This window comes from Lycium ferocissimum, chromosome 8, assembly GCF_029784015.1.
Source record: "Lycium ferocissimum isolate CSIRO_LF1 chromosome 8, AGI_CSIRO_Lferr_CH_V1, whole genome shotgun sequence".
NCBI lineage: Eukaryota > Viridiplantae > Streptophyta > Magnoliopsida > Solanales > Solanaceae > Lycium > Lycium ferocissimum.
In genome coordinates, this window is record NC_081349.1 from 33,607,814 (window position 1) to 33,633,961 (window position 26,148).

General features: G+C 33.1%; 1 protein-coding gene across 1 annotated transcript; it reads left to right on the forward strand.

Moving 5' to 3' along the window:
* The first annotated feature begins 14,481 nt into the window (after window positions 1–14,481).
* On the forward strand, window positions 14,482–18,560 carry LOC132068159 (uncharacterized). Its single transcript, XM_059461652.1, has 3 exons — window positions 14,482–15,164; window positions 15,505–16,088; window positions 18,098–18,560. The coding sequence occupies exons 1-3, from the start codon at window positions 14,579–14,581 to the stop codon at window positions 18,245–18,247; spliced, it is 1,320 nt and encodes a 439-aa protein (XP_059317635.1). The 5' UTR covers window positions 14,482–14,578; the 3' UTR covers window positions 18,248–18,560.
* Window positions 18,561–26,148: the final 7,588 nt, after the last annotated feature.

Genomic DNA, 26,148 nt, shown 5'->3' on the forward strand with positions numbered 1-26,148 from the left:
TTGGCATTGGAATAGCTATTCCGCCCATTTCGTGAAGATAAACAATGCGAATTCTATCATAAGTCATCCCCGCCAAAAAAAAGTGCAGCACCAATATATCCATGAGAGATTATTTGTAAAAGGGCTCCATTAAATGAGGAGTGGGGATATTTGATGGTTTTTTGGGAAGCCACATGGGTGGAGCTAAAATTCTAATTACGAGTTTGGTAAAGTCCGGGGTGGAGTTAGAAGCAGATGTAATTGGAACGACTGAACTCAGTAGTTTTAGTTCAAACCCAGTAATATTAGTATTAATAAATTTACTAAATATGTACAAAAATTAAATTCAGAAATTGTGAAATACAGATCTCACAACGACGGAAATCTAAAACAATATATTATATATTCATATAAATTACCGACCTTAGGAGGTCGGTAAACTCATATCATTATATTATTAATATAATTTACCGACCTAATGAGGTCCGTACATTATCTAATTAATACCCGATTTAAAAAACATTACCGACCCTATGGGTCGGTAATATTTCCGACTTGTTATTTTCCGACCTAATTTTGAGGTCGGTTTTTGCCCAAAACCGACCTCATGAGGTCGGAAATTGCCATTTTTTAGGTCGGAAAATTCTGTTTTTTTAATAGTGTTACTAACATTTGATGTTTACTATCCTTGAATTTACAACTCATAAGGTTCAAATTCCGGCTCCGCCTCATAGAACCCAGTAGCTTTGGCTAAAAGTCCGTATTTGTATTAAAAAATTCACTTAATCCATAACCCAATAACCGTCCTTTCTAGAATGCAGAACCAAAAAATTCAAAATTCAGAGTCTGTCGGCGTAATTTCCTTAGCTCACTAGACAAAGTAATAAACTGTTGTGGTGACTTCTCAAACAAGGTTAATTAATTTACAAATAGTCTCCTCAAGTTAGCAAGAAAATTAGTATAGACAAAAAAATAGGTTTTACTCCACGAAGCTTAGGCCATACATAAAAATTCAAGAAAATCGACACGATAACAAACTTTTATGTGCATTATGAAACGCAACAACAAAGTATTGGTCAAATTTATGTTGTCAAACTCTTCATGCATCCAGAGATTTTATTTAAGATGTTTAAACACGAAATGTGCTAAAGAAAGAAAATGAGTTTAGAAATTTCAACTTGTTCATCAATTTAGTAGTACTCTTTTTTGGTTTATTACTCATTTTGGTTTACTAGAAGGCATGCATCATCTAAGTCATTAATACCAAAAAAAAAAAAAAGGATTACTATATGAGCATGACTAGTGGCATTGTCCGTTCTATTGGCCGCCTCTTTTGTCAGAATTATCAGGAATGGGTTGTGAATAATAGATTTAATTTTAATCTCTTTATTCGATTCTGGGAAATATAAATTGATTTAAAGGAAAAAACTCAAATATGCCTTTGAACTATTCGAAATGTCTCATTCATGACTCTCGTTAATAGCTGGGTTCATTTATGTCATCGCCGTGATCAGGGGCGGAGCCACATACGACTAAGGGGTTCGCCGAACCCCCTTCGGGGAAAAATTAAACTGTTTATAAATGGTTAAAATTATTTTTTATGTATAGATAGTAGATGTTGAACTCCTTTGGACTTCTTCGTGTGTTTATTTCTTCAAATTTTGAACCCCTTATCGTAAATCCTGACTCCGCCATTGGCCATGATACCACTGGTTCATTCGTACGTGCCACTAACTACCAGCTGAGCCCTACTACCAAGGGCGGAGTCCGAACCCCCTTCGGCGAAAAATTATACTGTTGGTTATCATTGTTTTATGTATATTTAGTAGCTGTTGAACCCCCTCTGACTTCTTCGTGTGTTCACTTTTACAAATTTTGAACCCCTTAGTAAAAATCCTGGTTCCGCCACTGCCTACGACTACCATATTTTGCCTATGACATTATCTAAACCCTACAATACTTACCAGCTCCCACCCCTGTCATCCCTTTTTATGAGTGGCATATGCAAGCCATTTCGTTAAGTTCGGTGACATATTTGAGCATTTTCCCAATCTCTTATAATACACAAATTTCACTATGAAAGACATTCATACTCTTAACTCACACACTGAGACCCAACTATGCCTCATTAGTGTACTCTCTTTTAAACTCATCTCTTTTTTTTCTTAAACAAATTTTATGTGCTTTTTAAAGAGCCATAAAATACGTGAAAATTGTGAATGATGTCAAATAAGATTATATTCATAATTCAATTAAATAATAGAGTAAGATAGTTTTTCCATAAAAAAATAATAATGTTATTAGTATAAGGGACAAACTTGTCCTCATAAGTTTGTTACATGAAATTATAAGTTTAATACATAACATTAGTAAATATGGAGGTATATATAGGAATATGATTCTAAAAGGTTGAATGTCATACATCAATAATAAACAGATTAATAACATAAGTGAGTATTGTTACCCAAGAGAATCATGTATTATAAAGGATTGGGAAAATGCTCAAACATGCCATTGAACCTAACAAAATGGCTCATATATGTCACTAGTAAAAAGGGGTAAGAGTAGGTAAGGCCTCATTTGTTTTCATTAAGATTAAGACGTTTGAATTTTAATGCACATCTGAATGATTAAGATATTGTCTCTAAATCTGAATACTGAATGATCTAGACTGTTTGTTTTGAAACATCTAAATGTGCATAATGTATTTATTTAAACATAATAAATACACAATTTAAATAAAAAATAACTAAATATTAGAAAATAAATATAAATTTAATAAAATAAAAATAATATTTGATAAAAAAAATAAGTTCGCTAGTGATGGTGGAGTTGCTTTGTGGTGGTGATGGTGATGATGGTTGGTGCTAGTGGCTAGTAATGGTGGTGATGATAGTTGTGAGTGTGGAGGTGGTTGATGTTGTAGTGATTGGCGCCATGTGGCAGTCAGTAGTGGTGGTGGAGCTAGTTGATGTTAGTAATTGACGATGTTGGTGGTGGTTGCAGAAGAATGTGGTGGTTGACAATGGTGTTGGTGGTAGTTGGCGGCCTACTAGTTATGATGGTAGAGGTGGTTAGTAGTAAGGATTAGCTACAATGGTGGTAGTGGCGGCGACGACAACGGAGACGACGATGGTGGTTGCTGACGTAATATAATAATGAAGGCTGGTAGGTGTGTTAGCGACTGACAATAGTGGTTGTCAGCGGTGGTGGCTGCTAGTGGTGGTTGTGATGACAGAGGTGGTTGGTGGTGGCTGGTGGTTGGAGGTAGGCGGTGGGTGGTGGGCTGGTGGTTGGGTGGGGAGGCGGCGGGGTGGTTGTGAATGAGGTAGAGGTGGTGGTGACTTTGTAGGTGGTTAGTGATAGGGGGGGGGATGGGTGAGGTGCGTGGTTGGTGGGAGGATTGGTGTGATGGTGGTTACGATGAATGAGTGGTGGTAAAAAGTAATCATACAAAAATACCTCTTAATGATATTAAGCTTTGATCAAGATCTTAATGATTAAGACCTATTCAAATCAAATAAGTGCTTAGATCTTAATGTAAACAAATGCACTTAATGACCTGTTGGAGTTTATGGCATTTTATTATGGGAAAACTACGTATATATACATGTTAAGGAGAAATATTTACGAAACGTAACGATAGTTTTCCTTATTTACAAAACATAACGATATATTACAAAACATGACGGGGGAAAATATATATATTTTTTATAAAAAAATATATTTTATAAAAAAAAAAATATTTTTATTTTTAAAAAAAAATATTTTTTATATATATTTTTTTAAATATTAATTTTTTTTTTTTGCTCAATGACTTAAAAAATTACCTCATATTTCTCGTGTATGAAAGTTGTATGAAATGTGTATGTGTGAGCAAAAATTTTAATATAATTTTCATATACAAAATTTTGAGCGAAAACTTTAAGCCTTGAATATTGTATGAAAATTGTTACAATGTTGTTGTAGTAATGGTATTAATTTTCCGTAAAACCTAATATGAAATTTATATACAAACAATGTGGAAATTCTAAGTCTTGAGGAAGATATACACATTTCATACCATTCTCATGCATAAAATTTTAAGCATAATGTTTAAGCCTTGATCAAGATATACACATTTCATACACAAAAATTTAGCGATTATTTTAAGTCTTGAATGTTGTATCAAAGTTATATACAATGTTGTTGTAGTTGTATTAATTTACGTAAATCTAACATGAACTTTATACATGAGAATGTGAGCGAAATTTTAAGACATGAGCAAGATACAAAGTAATCATACACACAATTTTGAAGGATTTTTAAGCCTTGAACGAGATATACACATTTCATACATTTTTCATGATCAAGCAAACTTAATTTAAGACGAGATATACACATTTCATACAACTTTCATACATAAGTTTTTGAGCAAAAAAAAAAAAATTAATTTTAAAAAAAAATAAATTTTTTTTTTTAAAAAAAAAAAATAAAAAAATATTTTTTTAAAAAAATGATTTTTAAAAAATAAAAAATAATTTAAAAATAAATTATTATTTTTTTAAATATAAAGCATGTTTTATTATTGTAATGTTATGTTTTGTAAATATAAAACTATCACACGTTTCGTAAATATTTATGTAAGATGTATATATATATACGTCAAAGCCATTTATTATTTAAACTATGTTGGTGGTCTTCGGGCCCGTGTGGTGGTTGACAATGGTGTTGGTGGTAGGTCTAACTGGTATACAGTTAGCTTTATTTGCAAAACTCACTACTTAATTTTCAATCTGTGAGTATATGCCATAAGTTGTGAAACGCAAACATACGAATCAAACTTGCTGCATATTAACAGCTTGATGCAGTCCCGTGCCAGCATGGGCCCATTAAGTATAAGAGATATGCATTAATTACATCACATAATTTCGAAAACTACTTAGAGGCCATGTATTTACATATTGGAAATGGTGTTGCGTTTTTTGTCTTCATTTTGCCTCATTTGCGGCGTTCTTCTTAGAAGCGTTTGGCAAAAAAACCTGTACAGTCGTGAAGTAATGATCACTTGTTAGTACTTATTTCTTCAAGGGAAAAGAGAAGACAATAGATACAGGCAAACTACGGTCAAACACAAACAAAATCACAACCAAAATAGAGGGAAACAACAAAACCAATGTTTCATTGGACAATCCCTTAAGCACAGATACAGATCAAATGAAATATTAATGGGATTGAAGTCACTAAATCAACAATCATTTCCCCTAGATTTACTTTGTATCTTTTGGTACTACATCTTTGTTTCTTGCAAGAGTTATTCCCTCTATATTGTAGGTATGAAGGAGTAGAGGGCATTCATGTCAACACACTAGAAGATATTACTGACAAATTAGATAGCTAGAAAAACCCTTCAAGTGACATGCAACATAATATATGTGTTATAAGAATTTACAACATCATTGATTCTATCCGTCGAGAACTTTACCTTTCTAAACGTTGATCTAGTTATCCTCTTGTTCATTCAATTCTAAAGCTTTCAAAAAACAAATTCTCCAAATCTAGTGAGAATATTTGCTGCACACAGTGAAGAATGTCAACTTGTTAATTGAAAGCTAACTCTCATTTTTCTTCTCAGCAGAGGCTAGATCTTGACAACATAATGACAAAACACAACTAAAAGAAGAGGGAGGAAACACAAAAAATAAAAACTTGGGTATGAAAAATTAAGACTTGTTAAAGAAAAAGTTCAGAGCTCTGTATATAAGACCAAGAAACAGAGCAAAGTCTAGGGATGCTTCTTCTTGCTGTAGGTTATTATTACTCCATTATTTTTTAAATTCATGTACCTGTCGAACAATTTCCTCTTGTTACAGATAGGTATCTACCCGATTTTCCTATTTCTGAAAATTTCATGACAAAGTCAGTTAGCCGCAGAAATATTAAGTGAAATTGTTAAATATTTACAAAATGGATGCCCTCTAAGAGAACATTCAGACATCATCCGAGGTTGAATACTTGGCCTTTGTTCTAGGTGGCATTTGCTGAGATATAGCATCAAAAGTCTCTCCTAAATAAGTCTTCTTTGAGCACAAACATGAAGCATCAAAATAAAAAAGTTTGATCTCAAAATGCTAAACTATGTGTATATTTAACATCTGTGAAAATAAATTATTGGAAAAAGTTGTAAATTCTAGTAAAAGTTGAGATGAGAAGAATAATAGTATTTTACCTCAAATTAAGTGTTAAATTGAAGGGGGTGTGCTCGCGATAATGCTCGACAAAAACAGCGGAAAATGTGAATTAGTTTTCAACTACTCCACTATTTTGCACCTTATTTCCAGCTTTTTAGTGATATCTAGAAGAAAATCGCACAACTCATAATATAAAGGAAATGAATAAAGTGATCAAATAGCCCAAAACATATACACTCATATGAATTATGTCATTGCTAACAAAAAACTACATATTCATGAATCATTAAGTCAAAGAACTAACGGACATTCACCAACGAAGTTATGGGAACCAGCGATGCAGTACAATAACCGAATAAATAGAAGCAACTCAACCCAATTATTCTTCAAACAGTTGGAGAAAAAAATTTTCTGCAATTTCAAAGAACATGTCAGAAGCGTATCTATAATATTGAAAACCCGAGAAAAAAATTCAAAAAGTGCATTATATCTTGTCATTGTTATTGGCCATGAAAAAGTGACAAGAAAGTGGTGGTGTAACTCATCCTATTAACTATTAAAAGACTTAAATCTTGTAACCTCAGTCCTATGTTCAAAACAGATCACTTATTACTCTACTATTTTGTATTTAATCTATGGAAGAATTCTAGACCTATGAATAGTGGTATTTCTTTCACGTGTTGCATGAAAAAAGACTGTATATAAGAAATTGTGTGGGAAAATATCACTGCTTCCTTCCCTCTCGCTCCTCCGTTCGATCGATTTCTCTTATCTATCTCTTCTTCCCCAAGAGCTTGAAATGGGCTCGCAAAAGAGAGTGAGTTATGCGATGAACCTGTCGATATACTACCAAAGAATCGGCCTCTTCTTTCTATCCCAATCTTTATTTGGTTTGATATAGTTCTAATCTGCTCTTCCCAATCTTTATTTGGTTTGATCATCTCTCATTATTTCTATTGAGTTTTATGTGAATTGAATTCACTATCTCTTAGCTGTTGAGTTTCCCTCCTCTATTAACTCCATCTAATTAAAAAAGAAAAATAATAATCCATCCAAGGATGTGGTCTACCAGTCACTAAATTTAGTGAAAATCATACGTGAGTTCACAATTGTCTAAGTTTGGGTAGGCAGAGTTGCCATCCGTACATGTGCATGTGAGAGGTAAACTAAATACGCTCAAATTAGGCCGAACGCTACCGTTCTTTAAAAGAACATAATAATTTTAGTAATACTCAACTTAAAAGAATTTCACTTCGCCCTTCGGATTGATTATGTCGTAGCTCTATAATTCGGATATCGAATCACAACAACCATAAATTATTGTTGATATCAGAGAACTCCATTGAGGCAATAAGTATATCGATCTTTTGCACCTATTTTAATTTCTGGCAAAAAATGAAGAACTTTTCTAACTGAAGGATGAAGTTGAAAGATTAATATCGTCAGTTAATTGGACAAAAGAAATTGGATAATTCCCTATATTGCCTTTTATAATCTCAAATTGAACCAGGATAATAAAGTTTATATTTAAAGAACTCTTTTGGTAATACAAATGTATTGGAAAAGATTACAACTATCCTTAATGAAAATAAAAATATTTTACACCAAGACTCAATCTTCTCTTTGAAGGTGAAATAGACTGTTTTTGGTGCAAAGTGCATAACATTTATCATGTTTCCTTAACAACTCAAGCAAGTAGCTATGGTGTAAGGAGGAAACGTATATTCTTTTCCACTTCCACAATGAAAATAGAAACTTTCGATCCAAAAACGAAATTTAACTCGCGGAAATGATTGAATTATCAACAGTGTAAGAGGAATGACCTTGAATCTGAAGAATGAGAATAATATGCTCCTCTACAATTTGTGGTTCCATATTGTGAGCATGCCGTAAGTGAATATTGCCACAACAATGAACTGCACACATACATCTATAGTGATCTTAGTAATCAGGCGGTAGCATACCTACAAGTGTCATTATTATTACGCTGATCACCAGTTTATGACGCATAACCTTTTCCTGGGAATGTTATGTATTTACATTCACGTCTCCTAAAAAGAATGGCTAAACAACTAAACCAAAAGGATAGCTTAACCGCCTTACTCTCCATTGAAACACAAGCTAGAGATGGATCGGCCTATATTCCCACTAATGTGATTCCTATTACAACATTCTTGCATTGTTTTTAGTCACATTGCATGTATAAGTTGTTTATCTTTTTCACCTTTTAATTTGTAACTTATATTATGTAATCTTTTACCAATATCTCTTCTTTCAAGAATCTGAACAGAGTAATTATATCTATGTCACACTGAAAACGGGTCCGTCCAAATAAACGAAAGATCCGTGCAACATAGTTGCCTTATTCAAGGCTTTAGTCTAGTGGGTAAGAGTGAACTTGTGATGCGTGGGTTAGGTGCAATTGACAGGTCTGAACCCTGCCACGGACAAAATCCTGATAGTTAAGTGGAAAATGATAGAGGAGCAGGCCCATTATATATCGACTTTCGAACCGGTGCGCCACTTGTCCTTAGTGATTTCTCGGTTATAAAAAAATAAAAAATAAAACCTTAATTGCCTGCCAAAAGACAGCAATTTTACCTGGTAAAAGAATGTTTTATACCTATATATGACACCATTATGCAGAAAGGAAATAAGAAAGTTCTATAGAGAGATATCACTTGCCTTCCAAGATGCTGCACAAGACCTATGTGTGTAAGAAGTAAAGTAAAATTTGTGAGTCAAATTACTACAAACATCTAAAACACAGCAAAAAGAAATTTGATTGGATTAAATGGATGTTGACAGAAAAACAATTGAATTCAAGAAAAGTGATTGTGAACACAAATATGGAGTCTTTAACATCACCAGAAACTAAATCAGCTTTTAGTCTTGTCAGTAACTTTCCAAGTTTCATATGCCAATGAGTGGAAAATTTTGACAGAATTAATTCACCCCAAGCAATGTTCATGGCATAAGCATCAACTTGCCATTTATACATACTATTTTTTCCTTTTCTCTCCGTCACTTTTCTGTTTTAAGGGAGCTTTTCATAATAAACTTGAGAGATAGATGTAGGTAGGTTATAGGTAACTTATTCTAGGTATTGGCATACTCCTCTATCTATCCTTTGCAGGTCCGCGTATCTTTTCTCGTTTCTTCGCTGCTTCCTGAAGGACAGCTTTTACAAGTTTTCAAGTAATGCCCTGCACAAATTTGTAAAATATACGTTCAGGGCAGAAGTTCGGCAGAGCCCAGAAGCTTTGGCTCAAACCTTGTATTTGTGTTAAAAAATTCATTTAATACGTATAAATAATCTATCAAGAACTTGATAAGTATAAATAATTGTGGTCCAAAACTCATAAACTAAAATCCTGGCTCGTTAGTAGAGAAAAAAACCGACACAATAATTTCATACATCTTTTCATCATGTGCTCCATAAGCAAGTTCCAACCGTCCGTAAAATGTCAATCGTTGTTTCTTGAATGTGACACCTTAGGAGAAGAGTCCTACATTGTCAAAACGCAGGAGAAATGATGGGTATATAAGTAAGCAGACTTACATCTTAGTGACATATTTTAAAACCGTGCCGAAGCATACATGTGAAACTGGATGCACATCGAATCGAGAACAAAACCACAAAAAGGAAGAAAAAAAAAATCCAGATAATACTTTAGACCTCTAAAATTTCTCTAAAGGAATTATTGCATTTAGATCCCAAGAGTTAACCATCACGGTGACAACCTCTCAAGTTTCGATATGAATGAAACGTCCCCTAAATTTCAATACTTCCCAAAAAAATTAATGCCCCACTGCATAAATTACTTATGTTTAGAAAATATAGAGAACTTCTAATACAGTACTTTTTATTTGTACTTGCATAACATTGGCATGAGATGAGTTCAAATGCCCCGCTGCATAAATTTTAATTTAACCTCAATTTTTTACTATGGTATTACTTCTATGTTAAAGTTCTATTAGAGGTCAAGGATAAAAAATGAAACTTTTCCAAAGGTCGAATGTAGTATTAGAGCAAAAGTCAAAATGAGAACAAAGTTGCTCAATCTCGGGTAAGTTTGATCATTCTATTTTATTTGTCACTTTTTTTCACCATTTTGTTTTTATTTTTTTCATCACTTACAGAATGTTCGTTAAAATTCACGATTATCCACGTGAATTGATAGATGAGTGACACGTCAGAGCTCCAAAGCTTGACTGATAAATTAAATTGTAGAATAGAAGATTATGAAAATAATAGAGAAGAAAGAAAAAGATGCTTCAACAATGGTGGAAACTGGAAACCAGCATTTCTTTTTTGGGTATCCTTCTATTTCCCCCTTTTTTGGTCTATTCTTCAATTTTAAATCCCGTATGGGTTAGCCAATTAAAAGTAGCTGATTACCATCCCATGCTGAAAAATACTTTTAAGTGTTTAAATTGATTTTATAAATAAGTATAATTGAGTATGTGGTTTGATAGAAGTGAATTGTTAAAATGACTGAAATGCGCTTAAAGTTATTTCAAAAAATCTAAATTTAAAAGTACTTTTATATATGGAAATAGAATAGAGAGATACAATAAGATATTAGGGACAAAAATCATACTATATTTGGTTAAATTAAAAGTGTTTATAAGCTGAAAAATCATAAGTTAGAGGTGACCAACTTATGACGGTTGGTTTATACATAAGCACTTGACTTATATGCACTTTTAAATTACTAAACGCGTAAATAAGCCAAAAATGTTGAGCTGAACACAGATTTTTAAAGTTTGGACTTAGTAGATGTGTGAGGAGCATTTGTTGAGTATGTGAATAATTGGATCAGCGGCTGCCAATCAAATGGTCAAATGGGAGTTTCTAATTGAGAAAGCTAGGTCAATGAGCTCCATTATTTTGGTAAGTTTCATCTCTAGCTAATTTGAGGTATTTTTTTTGTTGTCAATTTCTAACACATGGTACACTAAATAATACTGTAGTTGTTAAAAGTTAAGGGAAAATTTGAACTTTTATCATTTAAGATATTCTAATTATACAAAGACTCAGTGAAGACTTCGTTAAGACGTGTATGTACTTATGCAAGTTGATGAACAGTATGGCATTTTAAGATATTCTAATTATACAAAGACTCAGCGAATACTTCATCGAGATATGAATATATTTATAAATAGTTCTGCAAGTTGATGGACCAATATGGCATTTTAAGATACTCTAATGCAAAAACGACAAAGAGGTACTGTTGTCAAGATTACTCGACCCGTACAATAGATTTTTACAAATATAACAAGTTCTCTTCTTTTTGGTTTTGTTTACTTACAATTATATTGTTCCTCCTGTTCGGTTAAATTTTCTTTTTTTCATTTTTAATCTGTTTAATCAAATACATTGCAGGAAAAGAGATGTTCTATGCCTTATTAATTAGCGATATGTATTTTATGCTATTTCATTACCTTTTTTGTTGAATATTTTATTACAATGTCATCACTCATTTCACATTTTTGTTATTTTCTTAAGAAACACCTTAATTGTATAGTTGCATTTTACTAGAACTAAAGAAATATTTGAAGTAAAAATTATTTTGTATGAAAAAAAAGTCGGGAGAAAAAACCGAAAAACTCAAAAAAACCCAAAGTCGAAAAACCCATCTTTTATTGGTTTGTTTTGGTTTGGTTTATCGATTTAAAAACCTGACATAATTGGTTTTGTTTGGTATTTGAAAAACCCGAACCAATCCGGTCCATGTACACTCCTAATATAAAGTATACGCTATCTATACACTGTACATATTTTGTAAACTATATGGCCGAATGATATTGGCTGTAATTTTCCTATTTCGGTAAGTTTCATATGTTGCTAATTTGGGTCAGTAAGCTCTGCATCAGTTTCATAAACAATTGTTGTCATCTACATTGATATTCTTTCAATTGTACTAATATATAGTTTCACTAAAGGAAATTAAAGAGAAAATACGAAAATTAGTAAAACCCAAACAAATCCTTATCTTCTTATCAAGGCAAACACCAATTCCCTTTCTTCAGGGGCAAACACCAAATCCCTTTCTTCAGGGTTCATCAAGAATCTAATTAGATTTTCTATATAATGTTTCGTCCAGAGAAAGCAAAGTACTCTCGAGATCATAATTTTGGGAGACTTTTGACAAATCCCCAACAACAACAACAGATCCAGTGTAATCTCATAAGTGGGGTCCGAGAAGAATAGAGTGTACGTAGACCTTAACCCTACCTTGGAAAGCAAAATGTTGTTTCTGAAAGACCCTCGGCTCAAGGAAAAGTATTAGCAGTTCGGAAAAAGAAAATAATGGATTTTGAACAAATACTGAAATTCAAAAAAAATAATATAGCTAGAGGCAGAGGTAGAGTGGTCAACACAGTCAGGAGTGGACCCATGTAGTAATATTTGGTGCTCGAGCATCCATTAACCCGATATATGTAGACATATAGAAAATATTGAAATTTTAGTATAAAATAATAAATAGCACCCATGAAGCAATGAAGGATCTGGGTGCTCTGGCTAAAAGGTGGTAGGCTTTAAGCTAAGCCGTGGAGGAGCTGAGTTTGGATTCTACTCAAAGCAACATATTTTTGTTTATTTTAAAGTGTGCACCCAGAGAATCCTGAGTCCGCCATGAACACAGTGCTCCATGTGGAAGCCCTATATGGCCTTAAGATTACTCCATTTTGTCGGAGGCGGAGGTAGTGTTGAAGTACGAATTTGGCAGAATTTAGTAATTCGGTCCCAGTCTTGTATTTGTCTTAAAAAAGGCATTTAATACGAGCAAATTAATAATTTGGAACTCAATAGTTCGAAAGGGCTAGAATTCAGAACCTAGCACTTCAAATCTTGGATCTGCCTCTGCATCTTTTTATGCCCTCAGTAACAAGAAAATAGAACGTGTGCTTCACATAGCCAGAGGTGTATTTGAGATTTTAGCTCTATGAGTTCAATATTTAGGATTTTAGCATTGAATCCATCATACGCAATGTACTATAATTGCACTTTTAGTAGATTCTTACATGTAATTTATATTATGCACGGACAGTACTGAATTCAAATAAACATGCTACCTGAAAGCTGCATCCACCCCTGCACACAGCAACTAATGAAGGGCATAGTTTAAAAAAAAAACAAGAAGAAAAAAATAAAGAGAGAAAAACAAAAGAGTATTACCATAGGCTGCTTCTTAAACACCAAAGTGAATTGTCCTCCAAAAAGAAAAAAGCAAAGCCAGTAGTAAAAGAAAGAAGAAAAAAAAAGAGAGAAAAAACACAAAAGATTATCACCATAGGTTGCTTATTCAACACCAAAGTGAATTGTCTCCCAAAAAGAAAAAGGCAAAGCCAGAGCCAGTAGTACCTTTTCCAGTAACTGGAAACGAAGAAAAATAATTTAATTAATTTAGCTATAATCAAATTTTCCTACTTCCAGTAATATATTTTAATTAACACAACAGTAATTAGTCAATATGTATTAATTAAAATGAGATGTGTGTTATTTTATGATTTAAAAACAAATCAGACCAATTGTGCAGCATGCATAAAAAGAATTTGAGGGAGTTGTGTCGCTTACTTCACATTCAACAATTAGATACACAAAAGGGTATTTCTGGAATAGAATGGAAATTTTATCATTTGGACCGGTATTGTAATAAGGGAGGTGAGGGTGGTATCTCAAATCATAGCGGTTAACATTACAAAGAAACAATTGGAGGGAGGTTTCTGAAATTATCCCTAAAAAACCTTTATTCGGTGTAATTTAGAAAAATAAAAATCCTTTTTTTTTTTTTAAAACTATTTTAGAAAGAAAAGAATTAATGAGGATATGAATTTTAGTAAAAACTTAATTTTTCAAATTTATTTGGACCTCACGAAAACATATTTCTTGTTCTATTATTTTCTTAATTAATTACTTAGTCTTGTTTGTGTTGAAAAAAATGAGTCATAAGAAAAGGTAAATCTTAAGACAATAAGTACTACTGATTAATATTTTGGTTTTTGGAGGTTAAATAGTAGTTGTTTTTATTCATGTTGAGAGTTCTCGTGTTCAAGCCTTGTTTGGATATGGAAACAATCTTTAGGAGCGTATTCTTATCAAAGGATGAGTTTTTACGTGGCGCGAATCCAGGATTAATGGGGCCTGATACGCGGATAATAAACAATCCTTTTACAGAACACCGAGTAGGAAATTAAAAAGAAAATTCTTTACAAATTCCTTGCTTCCGATTAAAGAAAAGAACAAGTACCTTTCTTTCTTTTTTTTTTCTTTCCTAAATCAAAGGCAAAGGTCTGTGTGGTATTCTATATAATGTTTGATCCAGAGGAAATAAAGGATCACAAGATCATAGTTTGGGAAATTTTTGATAAATACCAAAATCCATTAAAAAAAAAGAGAGAGAGAGAGAGAGAGAGAGAAAATGGATCCAACCTTGTACAATGCTGCGGTGGAAGGCAATACCAACGATGGTGATTTTTCACTTACTGAATATCTGAAAAGGGATGAAGAAAATGGGTACCAAGTCACTCCAAAGGGAAACACTGTCGTCCACGTGGCAGCCCTTTGTTCCCACTCCAATTTCGTGGGAGAAGTCCTTAAGATTACTCCGGCGTTGTTATGCTGTCAGAACAAGAGAAATGAGACTGCACTTCACATAGCAGCTAATGAAGGCCACACTGAAGTAGTCCACGTGCTACTTCACATAGCTAGTGAGGAGAATTATAAGGAGACACTCATGAGGATGGCAAATGAGAATGGAGATACAGCCCTGCACAAGGCCGTGAGGAGTGAACATGTTGATGTTGTCAAGATCTTGGTGAAAGAAGAGGATCCTGAATATGAATATCCGGCAAACAAGGCAGGGGAGACACCACTTTATCTGGCAGCTGAGTCTGGTTTTATTCATATTCTACGTGAAATCTTGGAATCATGCAAGAACCCAAATTATGCTGCAGGTCCATTTGGTCGAACACCTCTTCACGCAGCAGTTGTTCACGAACACTTGGGTAAGTAGTTTTTGTTACTCTGTATTAACATCTAGCTTCTGTTTGATTTGCCCATAATATCATCTACATAAATTAGGATTAACTATGTCAGATAATTTCAATGAGAGGCCTGATAATGAGTACGCATTCCCTTTAATTGACACCCCAAAATTCAAATTATAACTAACCAAACAGGAAGAAAAGATTATTTTTTAAGGAAAAAAAAATTAATGTGAAGCTAAGGTCTTTTTGAATGATTTCATAACTTTAATACTACTTGTGAACCTATATGTGTATGCACGAAGATTGCAAGAGTGTAGATGAATTGACCCCTTATCATCATAATATTTGACATATCCAGATTGCGCAAGATTACTAAGGCAATGGAACAATTCTTTATGTGAGGAACCAGACAAATGGGGTTGGAATCCACTGCATTATGCTATTAAACTAGGATTGAAAGAAGTAGTTTCTGATATGTTGGGATGGAAGAAATCCTTAGCCTACCTTCGAACAGGCAGTGAAAATGACTGGACGACAGCAATTCACATTGCAGCCGGTGAAGTTGATACCTTATCTGTTACAAACATGCTAAGTGAGCTATTACAGCACTGCCCTGATTGTTGGGAAATGCTTAACAGCAGGGGCCAAAATGCTCTTCATGTAGCCGTAATGAACGGACAGGCAGCGTTACTTCTTACCTTGTTGAAGAATTGGGGTAGCCTTGTCGATGAGCCTGATAATGATGGCAACACTCCTATGCATTTGCTTGCCTCTGGAAAGTACTTTAATAAGGACGATATTCTTCAGCGTAAGCATTATAGGAACTGTGTGCCTTATAAGTTAATACTCCATCCCAAAGCAAAGAAAATGACATTTAACAAAGATAACCAAACTCCGCTTGATATATTTTCTCGCGCGGTCACACAGAATTCAAAACGGGAGGTAAGCACCTGAAGACACTTGATTACTCCCTCCGTCCAATTTTATGTGAAGGTCTTACTATTTGGGAGTCAAACAGTTTTTTTACTGCTAATTTTCTCAAGTCCTTAAAATATATTATATCATTAGCTATGTTGACTTGTAGTATTTTTTGTGAATCTTGAAATTTATTGAATATTCTTATCATCTAAAATATCATGTTTGATAGTACGTATTGGATAGAATTAAAATATAACTACTCAAACTATTTTGTCCTCCCAGAGTAGAACATTAAGAATGAATTTCAAAACCTTTTACAAATAATCTTTTCTTTTGAACTGAAGTTTAAACCTTTTACATATAACCGAGATAAACTATTACTCAATATTGAAGTGGACCATTTCATCTAAAAGTTTAAGCTGTTGGAACTAAATATGTCATCAACATTGCCCCCTCACGTGCATCCTGATTTTTTTCCTACGTCAAGTACATGAAAATTATTATGTGTTGACACTCGAACTCAACCCATACCTATTCCAATGACAGTATGTTGAAGTGTGTAACCATCTTATCTAAAAGAGTAAGCTTAAACTTAGATGAGATGGCGATACTCCAACACTTCAATCTAATCAAATATGGCTTGGCAGGATTCATTTCAAATCCAGCTAATGTGTCAATTCTAAAACTGCAATAAAGCAATCTTTGAGTGCTTTGAACCATCCTTGGCTATAACTACACTTATATAAAACCAATTATTGTTTTTGGGATTACTGGCAGTTCTTGATATATGGCAAAATTAGCCCATGAAAACATGACCTGTCCAACCAGTCCAAGTTTGAGCAGGTTAATGAGTCGTTCATTTATTAACTCAACCTATTTTCACTCATCCAATTCAGCTCATCTAAAAGTTGGGTTGATAAGTAGCTCAAATTGACCCATGAGAAACTTTGTCAAAATATTTTTAAAAAGAGATTTTTCGGTTTGATATGTTATATATACTCATAAAAAAGAAGAAGAAATTATTAGGTAAACTGAACTAGCGTTTGGCCATAGATTCCCAAAGAAAAATTTGAAAAACTTGATTTGGATGAAGTTTTTCAAGTTTTGAATGTGTTTGGCCATTTTAGTTTTTCAAAACATATTTCACTTTTTGTTTTGGAAAATGTGAAACATTACTTATACCCATAAATTCTAAAAACTATCAAAAAATACTCAACCATTCATACTTGCTAATCCCAAATTATGCAGAACATGATACTTTATTAGCAATTGTGTTAATAACACACTTACTAGCTACTACAATTAAAATTAAAATACAAAGATCCATTTTTATCTTACGATTTTCTACAGTTGATAGAGCAATTTTCCCTAGGATTTCTTCTTCTACCATTTGAGCACAACTTAACTTGTTCACTTTATAGAAGGGATTGTTTTAATTGTGGAAATTACAGGGTAAATATGGCTTTGATGGAGGAACATGGTAGATAGAATTAGTTGAGCCATAGATAGATGGGGCTTTTTTTATAGAATATAAAGGTTTGGGATAGTTTTTAAAAGGCCAAAACATAGATCTTGGCCCAAAAATAGGTTTGAGCAAGAATTTGGGATTTGAAGATTTGTTTTCAAAATCTGTCAAAATTTTATGGCCAAACAAAGATTTGAAAACACATCTTCAAAATTTGCTCCCAAAATCTATGGCCAAGCGGGAGCTTAGTAAGAGTTGGGTAGGTTGGGTTATGACTCACTATTTAGCCCATTTCAGCCGAACCCATTTCAACCCAAGTAAGTTTTGGGCGGTGTCACTTATTAACCTAGTCTATTTTGACCCGTCCAAGTTCAACCCAACCCGCCTATTTGACACCTCAGTTGTGGTGTTGAAACACATATTATTGAAAGAATACTGGCAAAACTGCAATCTATTTCTTCCTCTATATATCTTCTCCTGAATTTACTTTTACATGATATCAGTGGTCCTGCTGAACAAGTTACATGTTGTTTGACTATATATAAACTCAACTAGCTGGTGATGACAGGAGAAGTATAAGGAGAAGTACGATAAGGAGGAGTACGATAACCTGTACCCTTTTCACCGTGGTCAATTTGGACGACGTAGCTTCAAGATAAATCGCAGGAGCAAGAGGAACTCATCATATGGCGCGGCATCAAAACAAGTAGGTCACTAATGACGATGAATTATTGAAAAGTGAAAGCAAATATATAATGTAGATAGCTCAAATGCATCTAGTTTTTCCAAAACAAGCTGATAATTCTTTTGATAGTAGAAGCTTCTCCAAAAGAAGATGAGCAAAGGAGGAAGAAGAAGACGACGACGTTTATAACTCTTGTATAAATAATCATGTTTTAATGGTTACTTCTTCGATATAACTTATAATTTTGGAGAAGATCAGCAAAGGAGGAAGAAGAAGACGACGTTTATAATTCTTGTATAAATAATCATGTTTTAATGGTTACTTCTTCTATAGTTTTAACTTATAATTTTGGCTCAAATAAAGGCTTTAATAGTATCTTAGTTTAAGGCACGTCATATATATATATATATATATATATATATATATATATATATATATATATATATATATATATATATTACAATATAATCATATAATCATTACTGATAAATATGAAGGGAAAACTTATAAACTCAAAATGATGAACAATTAGCTAATTCAAATGACTTTATTATTGTAAACTAAGTGATTAGACATAATATGAAAAGTTGAATAACTAAATTTAGTTAGATAGGTATGATGTGTAATGAGCTAACTTTTTAGGTTATTAGGAAACATACTATTTGAAAATATGATAACACTCTATTAGAAAGCGCAAGATAATTTGCAATAGTCATTCAAAATATAATTTTTTCCCCCTATAACCTTATACCTTTTGAATAAATTTCTTATATGTATCCTTCTAGAGTTTCAAGTTTTCCGAAAAGAATAATAATCTAGTTATTAATGCTCCCGCATAATTTTCGTAACACTTTAATATTCAAGTGCTCGAAGAAAAGTATTGACAATTATTTTCTTATTTTTGCCCAAAGAGGTTGCACAAGTGTATAGTTGCCATTTACTTTTGTACTCAACTTATTCTCATTTTTATGATCAATCAAAAAGTGAAAAAAAAGAGAGCACTTTTTGCACTTAAACGTGTCACTGGTCAACAAAGCTCGAAGGGTCCATGGAAGATTAGAGTACAAATGTGAAAAAGGCTAAGTGATTTTATTTTCTTTTTCCTCGTGTGTCTAAACTTGAGTTTAGTAGATAGTGTTACCTAGTATACTTGTTGGTGGACGGTAGCAGCAGCAGCTTGTACCTAGTGAATTAGTTAAGGTGCGTTCAAGTTGGTTTAGATATCACTTTTATCAAAACCGAGAAAATATCTTCTTCCTATTTTTCATGATCTGGAGGAGTCTCAAATTCACTTTTTAAAATATAACCTTAGGTGGTCTTTGTGTAGCTTGTGTGCGTTATGACTATCACTTCCTACTTCCTGCCAACCCAAGTATCGAACAATTTTCTGACCAAGGCGTATTCAAATGAAAAATCACCTAGCTTTTTTCCCAATGCTCAAATACCATCTTGTGATTTTTACCCACTAAACCATACCTTGACTATACCTCCTCACAATAATTTTCACCAAATTTTAAGAACATAGTAAGCAGGAAAAAAAAGAATATCAAACAGAAACTTTTTGTCCGAACTGATCATGAATCTCCAAATTCTAAAAAGGAAAGAAAACAAATAAATGAATAAAATAAAATAATAAAACCAAGAATTTGTCCCACAACTGTGAACTTAAATGCATAATGTAAAAAAAAACATGTAAAATTGGAGAGAAATACTGACCACGCCGATTGAAGTGTAAGAAGTAACCGTGAACTTATGGTCAATTACATAATCTGTAAAAAAAAGTTATATAACCCAAAATAAAAAAGGACATATTACATTTGCATAAAAAAATTACGATGCTCATTAAAAGAACATAGAAAAAACAATTACGATGCTCATTAAAAGAACATAGAAAAAACCGACGTTGCTGTTGGAGTAAAGCATAATAAAACTGTGAAAACTTTTACTTTGAGTTTGATAGATCACACTTTTATAGTGCGAAAAAAAAAGTGAAAAGGTTGTGCAAATAATTAATACTCCATTCTCTTGGAATATGAAAGAAATAAACAATTAAAAGCTTAATAACTAAGACGGTAAATAACGTAAAAAGACAAGTGAAATGGTTATTGACATCATGCCATGGAAGTTATAGAAAACAAAAACAACAACAACAAACAACAACAACATATCCAGTGAATCCCACAACGTGGGGTCTGGGGTGTTGGAAATTTTACGGAAAATACTTCATCACGAACACGTGTAGGGACTTTTCTTCATCACGAACACTTGTAGGGACTTTTCTTCATCACGAACACTGGGAGGAACTTATTCTAAGCTTGAGGAAAATACTTGATCACGAACAATTGTAGAGAATTCTTCGTAGCTTGAGGCATGCCAATAATCTTGTCCTTAAGATATTTCACCCGGTATGGGTGTATCCCCCAGGATTCAACAAGCTCTTCTAGTACAAAACTAGGAGTCAGAAACTAACAAAGATTTATCTCATAAAAACCCAAGGATACATAATGAGAAGAAGTACTTTTTCTATATTTTTCCACCCCTCCAAGATGAACCGATCATGTATTATATATATCAACTTAGAGCTTCTAATATCTGCCATACAAATATTTAAGAATAATAAAGACCATAAAAGCAATTGGTCAAACGACCAAAATTTAATTTATAGACCGTTTGGCAACGGACAAATGTTTTCCATTATGAAATGCTACCATTAAGGCTAATAAAGTATAAGTAAGTCTTTTGTATTAAAGCCAATAAAAACATTAGAAATAGTCCTTTTATTTTTGAGATATTAGATAAAAATATTATTTTTCTAACAATCCCCCATATATCTCAAAAATAATAGAAGAAATAAAATAAGAAGTTTTGTTGGGTTTTCACGTATGAGTACAATGCGTCGAATCTGGTGTCCCGTAGACTATGAACCAGACCTAGATAAAATAAGTTTAACTTACAGAACAATTGGTGAAATTTAGAACTTCTATGAACCAAGAATTCTTTTGTAAGCCAGGGTCTTATTCTATCACATTATACTCGCACAATCTTTGTCGTTATCGCGGTTTTGCGCTAAGCGGCCATGCACGTGTCCTGGTATTCATGAGTGCTCTAGAAATCCGTCACAATTTCATAGAAGCGGCACCACTCCACACTCATATAGGTCCACCCATCAAGTGTATTTTGCAGAGCAATACACCACCTATAAAGGATATGGTAATGGATTAAGAGTTTATAACTAGGGGTGGGCGTTCGGTTTTTCGGTTCGGTTTTATCAAACTTCGGTTTGGCTATTTCGGGTTCGGTTTTTTGAAGGTGGACACCAAACACCGAACCAAACTAGTTCGGTTCGGTTCTTTCGGTTTCGATTTTTTAAAGTTCGGTTCGGTTTCGATTTTTCAATTCGGTTTTTAATATAATATTAGAAGCGATTCCATTGACACTAATTCATATTCTTAAAAGCAATAAAACATAAAACTGATAAATTGAAATCAAAATCAAACAAACAGGATACACAAGAACAAAAAACTATAATCATGACATAAGATTACTAGGTGTTATATACATACCGTAAGAATAATTAAGAAAACACATAAAGGACATATATTAATCCTAAGAGACATCTTAGTTACCTTTCTTTGTTAAGGATATTTGATTTTTTCAATTGAAGTAGAAAATTAGGGATACAAATGCAAAAGAAGACTTATTACAATTGGGTTTTTTGCTTTAAACTTATAATGGGTCTGGACTATTTTAATTTTTTTTGGGTAATGTATTAAATTTCGGTGCGCGTTCGGCTTTTCGGTTCGGTTTTATGAAACCCGGTTCGGCTATTTCGGTTTCGATTTTTTGACGATGGACACCAAACACCGAACCAAACTAGTTCGGTTCGGTTCGGTTCGTTGAAGTTTCGGTTCGGTTCGGTTCGGTTTTTTAATTTATTTCTGTACCCTATTTATAACTCGGCCTACACTTTGCCTTGCGTAATTGCACTATATTCACACACCATAGGAAGAGATATAATTTTATAGTGCACACTTGATCAACTAATGACTTGTTATTACCCTTATGAACCTAATTCATGGGATCTCCAATCACATAGGTTGGGTTACCATCATTGTTGATCTTCTCAATTGACAAAAGTCTCATTCCCCTCGATGTTTCTTATAGTCTGCGAATTGATCATATTCACCTCCGACTTCATATAATTTACATAATTAATTTCATTTCATAGCAGCTGCTTTAACACATTATGTCTCAAATACATATGTCTATTTTTGCCATTCAAAAATTTATATTTCACTACAGTTATTGTTACTTGGCAACCACAATGTATAGACACAAAAGATGTTGGTTTGGTTTTATTTCAATTGGAGTACTCACTAAGAAGTCTCTTAACCACTTAGCCTCACCACCAACCAATTCCAAAATAATAAATCCAGATTCCATTTGCTGATTTTCATGTTATGACACCCCTTCTTGAATTTTGTCTCGACTAAATCAAGAATTCAATTAGCATCATTGTTCCACCAATATAGTGGAAAATCCACTATATTTAATATCATAGTTTATAGCACCTCTCAAATATTTTTAAAATCTTGTTAATGCATTTCAATAATCAGCTCAACAACAAGACCATGTGAAATTATCACTTTTAAAATTATATTCTTCAAAAACTCAACAATTCTTTTTTATTTCACATCACATAAGTTATCAAAAAGCTGTACATGGAACATTTATACAATAAAAAATAATCTTAAAACATATTTTCTTTTTCTTAGGAACATGAAGTATAATCTTAGCAAGTCACCCCCACACTTTCAAATATTCAAGTTAACGAATAATCTTTTCACAATTCATAAGGGAGTTTTTCAATTTTCTTATAAGCTAACCGGATCAATAATTCGCACTCAACTTATATACATCAATAAAATATATCAAATACTTCATCATTATCTCGAATATAATAAAGATCATTAGGACCATTCAAATACACGAGACATGCTTTTCGAAAGTAGAATTAGTCAGAGAAAGCAATTCTTGTAATTCTGACAATAATGTTAGTAGTAAAGATTGTTACCAATATCAAATAACCTTCTAAACATTTAGAATATCATAAAAAATGTAAATATTAGAAATAGGACCTTGCATTTTTTAATATAAGATAAACTAAACAGATTATAAGTTTAACATCCATAAATTATATGAATCAATCAACTAAAAATAAGTATTAGTGTTTTCATCTTGAAAAAATATACGCATATTAATCACGGTTATACTTCTCATCACCCACACAAAGATTATTTTTAAAAACACTTAATCAAACTCAAATAAAATCTTCACCCAACTTTTCCCAATAATCACATAAAACTCAAATTGATTCACACATTAGAAACATGTACCACCTCAGTTAATATCAATTTTTCTTTTTCCTTTCTCAAATGTGAGTTGAAGAAGAATTTTCCACTTGCAAGAACTTAAGTAGTTCTTGACTCACCAAGATAACTAAATCACTCTTCTTCTTCAACTAATTGGGTGCGGGACACAAAATTAATTTAGTTAGCACAAATATGCTTACTAGCGCCAAAGTCTAACACCCGATCTCTTCACATTAACCACAAGATTCGCTTGAGAAATGATCACAAAATTTATATCCTTCGCTTAGTCACACTTAATTTTGCTTAGCGGGATTATTATTTCTCAATCTTCTTTTACATTGAGAGATATAACGACTTAGTTTGTCACGTAATTATAGTGTTTTCACGAATTTTTCCCATTGGCTTTGTGTTAACGTAACCACGTTTTCTTTTCTCTCCAATATAAACATATAATATTGTCATACCTTATTAGCCTTTCCAAAGCACATATAAAGTTCTCAGCCTTTTCTTCGTACTTCTCAAACACGGGTGCTTTGTTACCTACATTTCACTTGCCTTAGGAACTTAGCAACAAGAGTCTCGCCAACGACATACTTGACGTCACCAAACTCGTCGTGGGCCAGCCCGATTCCACCAGTGCATCCCCATTGTCCCCCAAGTAGTTCAAGTAATATTTATCGCTAGATGCCTTGTTGGAAATATTATAAACCGTATTCTCCGTAAGAATAGAGTATAGAAATATCCTTAAGATTGTTGGAAATTTTACGGAAAATACTTCATCACGAACACGTGTAGGGACTTTTCTTCATCACGAACACTTGTAGGGACTTCTCTTCATCACGAACCTTTGGGAGGAACTTATTCTAAGCTTGAGGAAAATACTTGATCACGAACAATTGTAGAGAATTCTTCGTAGCTTGAGGCATGCAATGGCACTGCCCTTAAGGATATTTCACCCGGTATGGGTGTATCCCCCAGGACTCATCAAGCTCTTCTAGTACAAAACTAGGATTCGAGAACTAACAAAGATTTATCTCATAAAAACCCAAGGATACATAATGAGAAGAAGTACTTTTTCTATATTTTTCCACCTCCAAGATGAACCGATCATGTATTATATATGTCAACTTAGAGCTAATATACGCCATACAAATATTTAAGAATAATAAAGACCATAAAAGCAATTGGTCAAACGACCATATTTAATTTATAGACCGTTTGGCAACGGACAAATGTTTTCCATTATGAAATGCTAGCATTAAGGCTAATAAAGTATAATTAAGTCATTTGTATTAAAGCCAATAAAAACATTAGAAATAGTCCTTTTATTTTTGAGATATTAGATAAAAATATTATTTTTCTAACATGGGGAGGGTAGAGTGTACGCAGACCTTACCCCTACCTACGCAGACCTTACCCCTACCTTAGGTAGGGAGGCTGTTTTCGGAAGACCCTCGGCTCAAGACAAAGCATAGGAAAGGTTAGATGCGCGCAAACAATTCAAAGCAATTATGAAAATGAAAACAATGAAAGCGAATAAGCCATGATAAACCATTCTGAGAAAACAGATAATCACAGAAATCAAGGGACAAGAAACTGTAGAGCAATGCAACTACTCGTAAGCAAGGGAAAACATGACTACCTACTAGCTGCCTACTCTAATTTGAGTCCTCCATACCCTCCTATCTAATCGCAGAAAACAAAAATGTAAAGACTATAATAACTAAGGAATTTATATAGATGGAACAATTCTTAAGAATAATCATTTAATGGTACTTTTTTTTTTTTTTGTCCTGTACATAAAATGAATGTAATCAATTTTATCTTTATCAAGTATTTATTATAATGTAAATTTACATTTTTATAGAAAAATATTAAATGAATATTATTTAAATGGGTGATGCTATTTGGGCAGAATTTCGTGGACAGAAAATGGGCAGACAAAGTGAAAGGTCTTGTGTGCCCTCAACGGCCCAAAGATGGTTAATTTACCTTCACCAACTTAACATCCAAACAAATGTTAATTTTAACCTTCACGACAGTCAGGGCAAATCAATCTTAAGCATGCTTAAGATGTAGTTGCACTGATAGAGGTAACTTTTATTCTTTTCTCTGCTTTGTCATATACGTATAAAAAATGTAGAAAATTTTTTCCGTCCATTTTCAGTTGACCTTTTATATAAAGATAAAAAAAACCTCAATCATATAAAAGATTAAAAAAACCTAGAGAAGACCTGATCTTACAAACTTGGCCGCCATAACCTCTATTGTGTTAGTCATTATTACTTAAATGAACCCCAATCAAGATAACCAATTTGATCCTATTAGGTTTACGTTATACGAGCATCTAGGATTGACATCGGAAGACAGTTTGATCCATGAAGATAATGAGAATAATTCTTTTGACAGTCACAATGCATATAATGAGATCAATGAAGATAATGAGATTAATTCATTTGGCAGTCACAATGCACATAATGAGATCAATGAAGATAATGAGATTAATATCCAAATATATGTATAAGCATTTAACACACCTCCGGGTGAGGAAGATAATAAGAT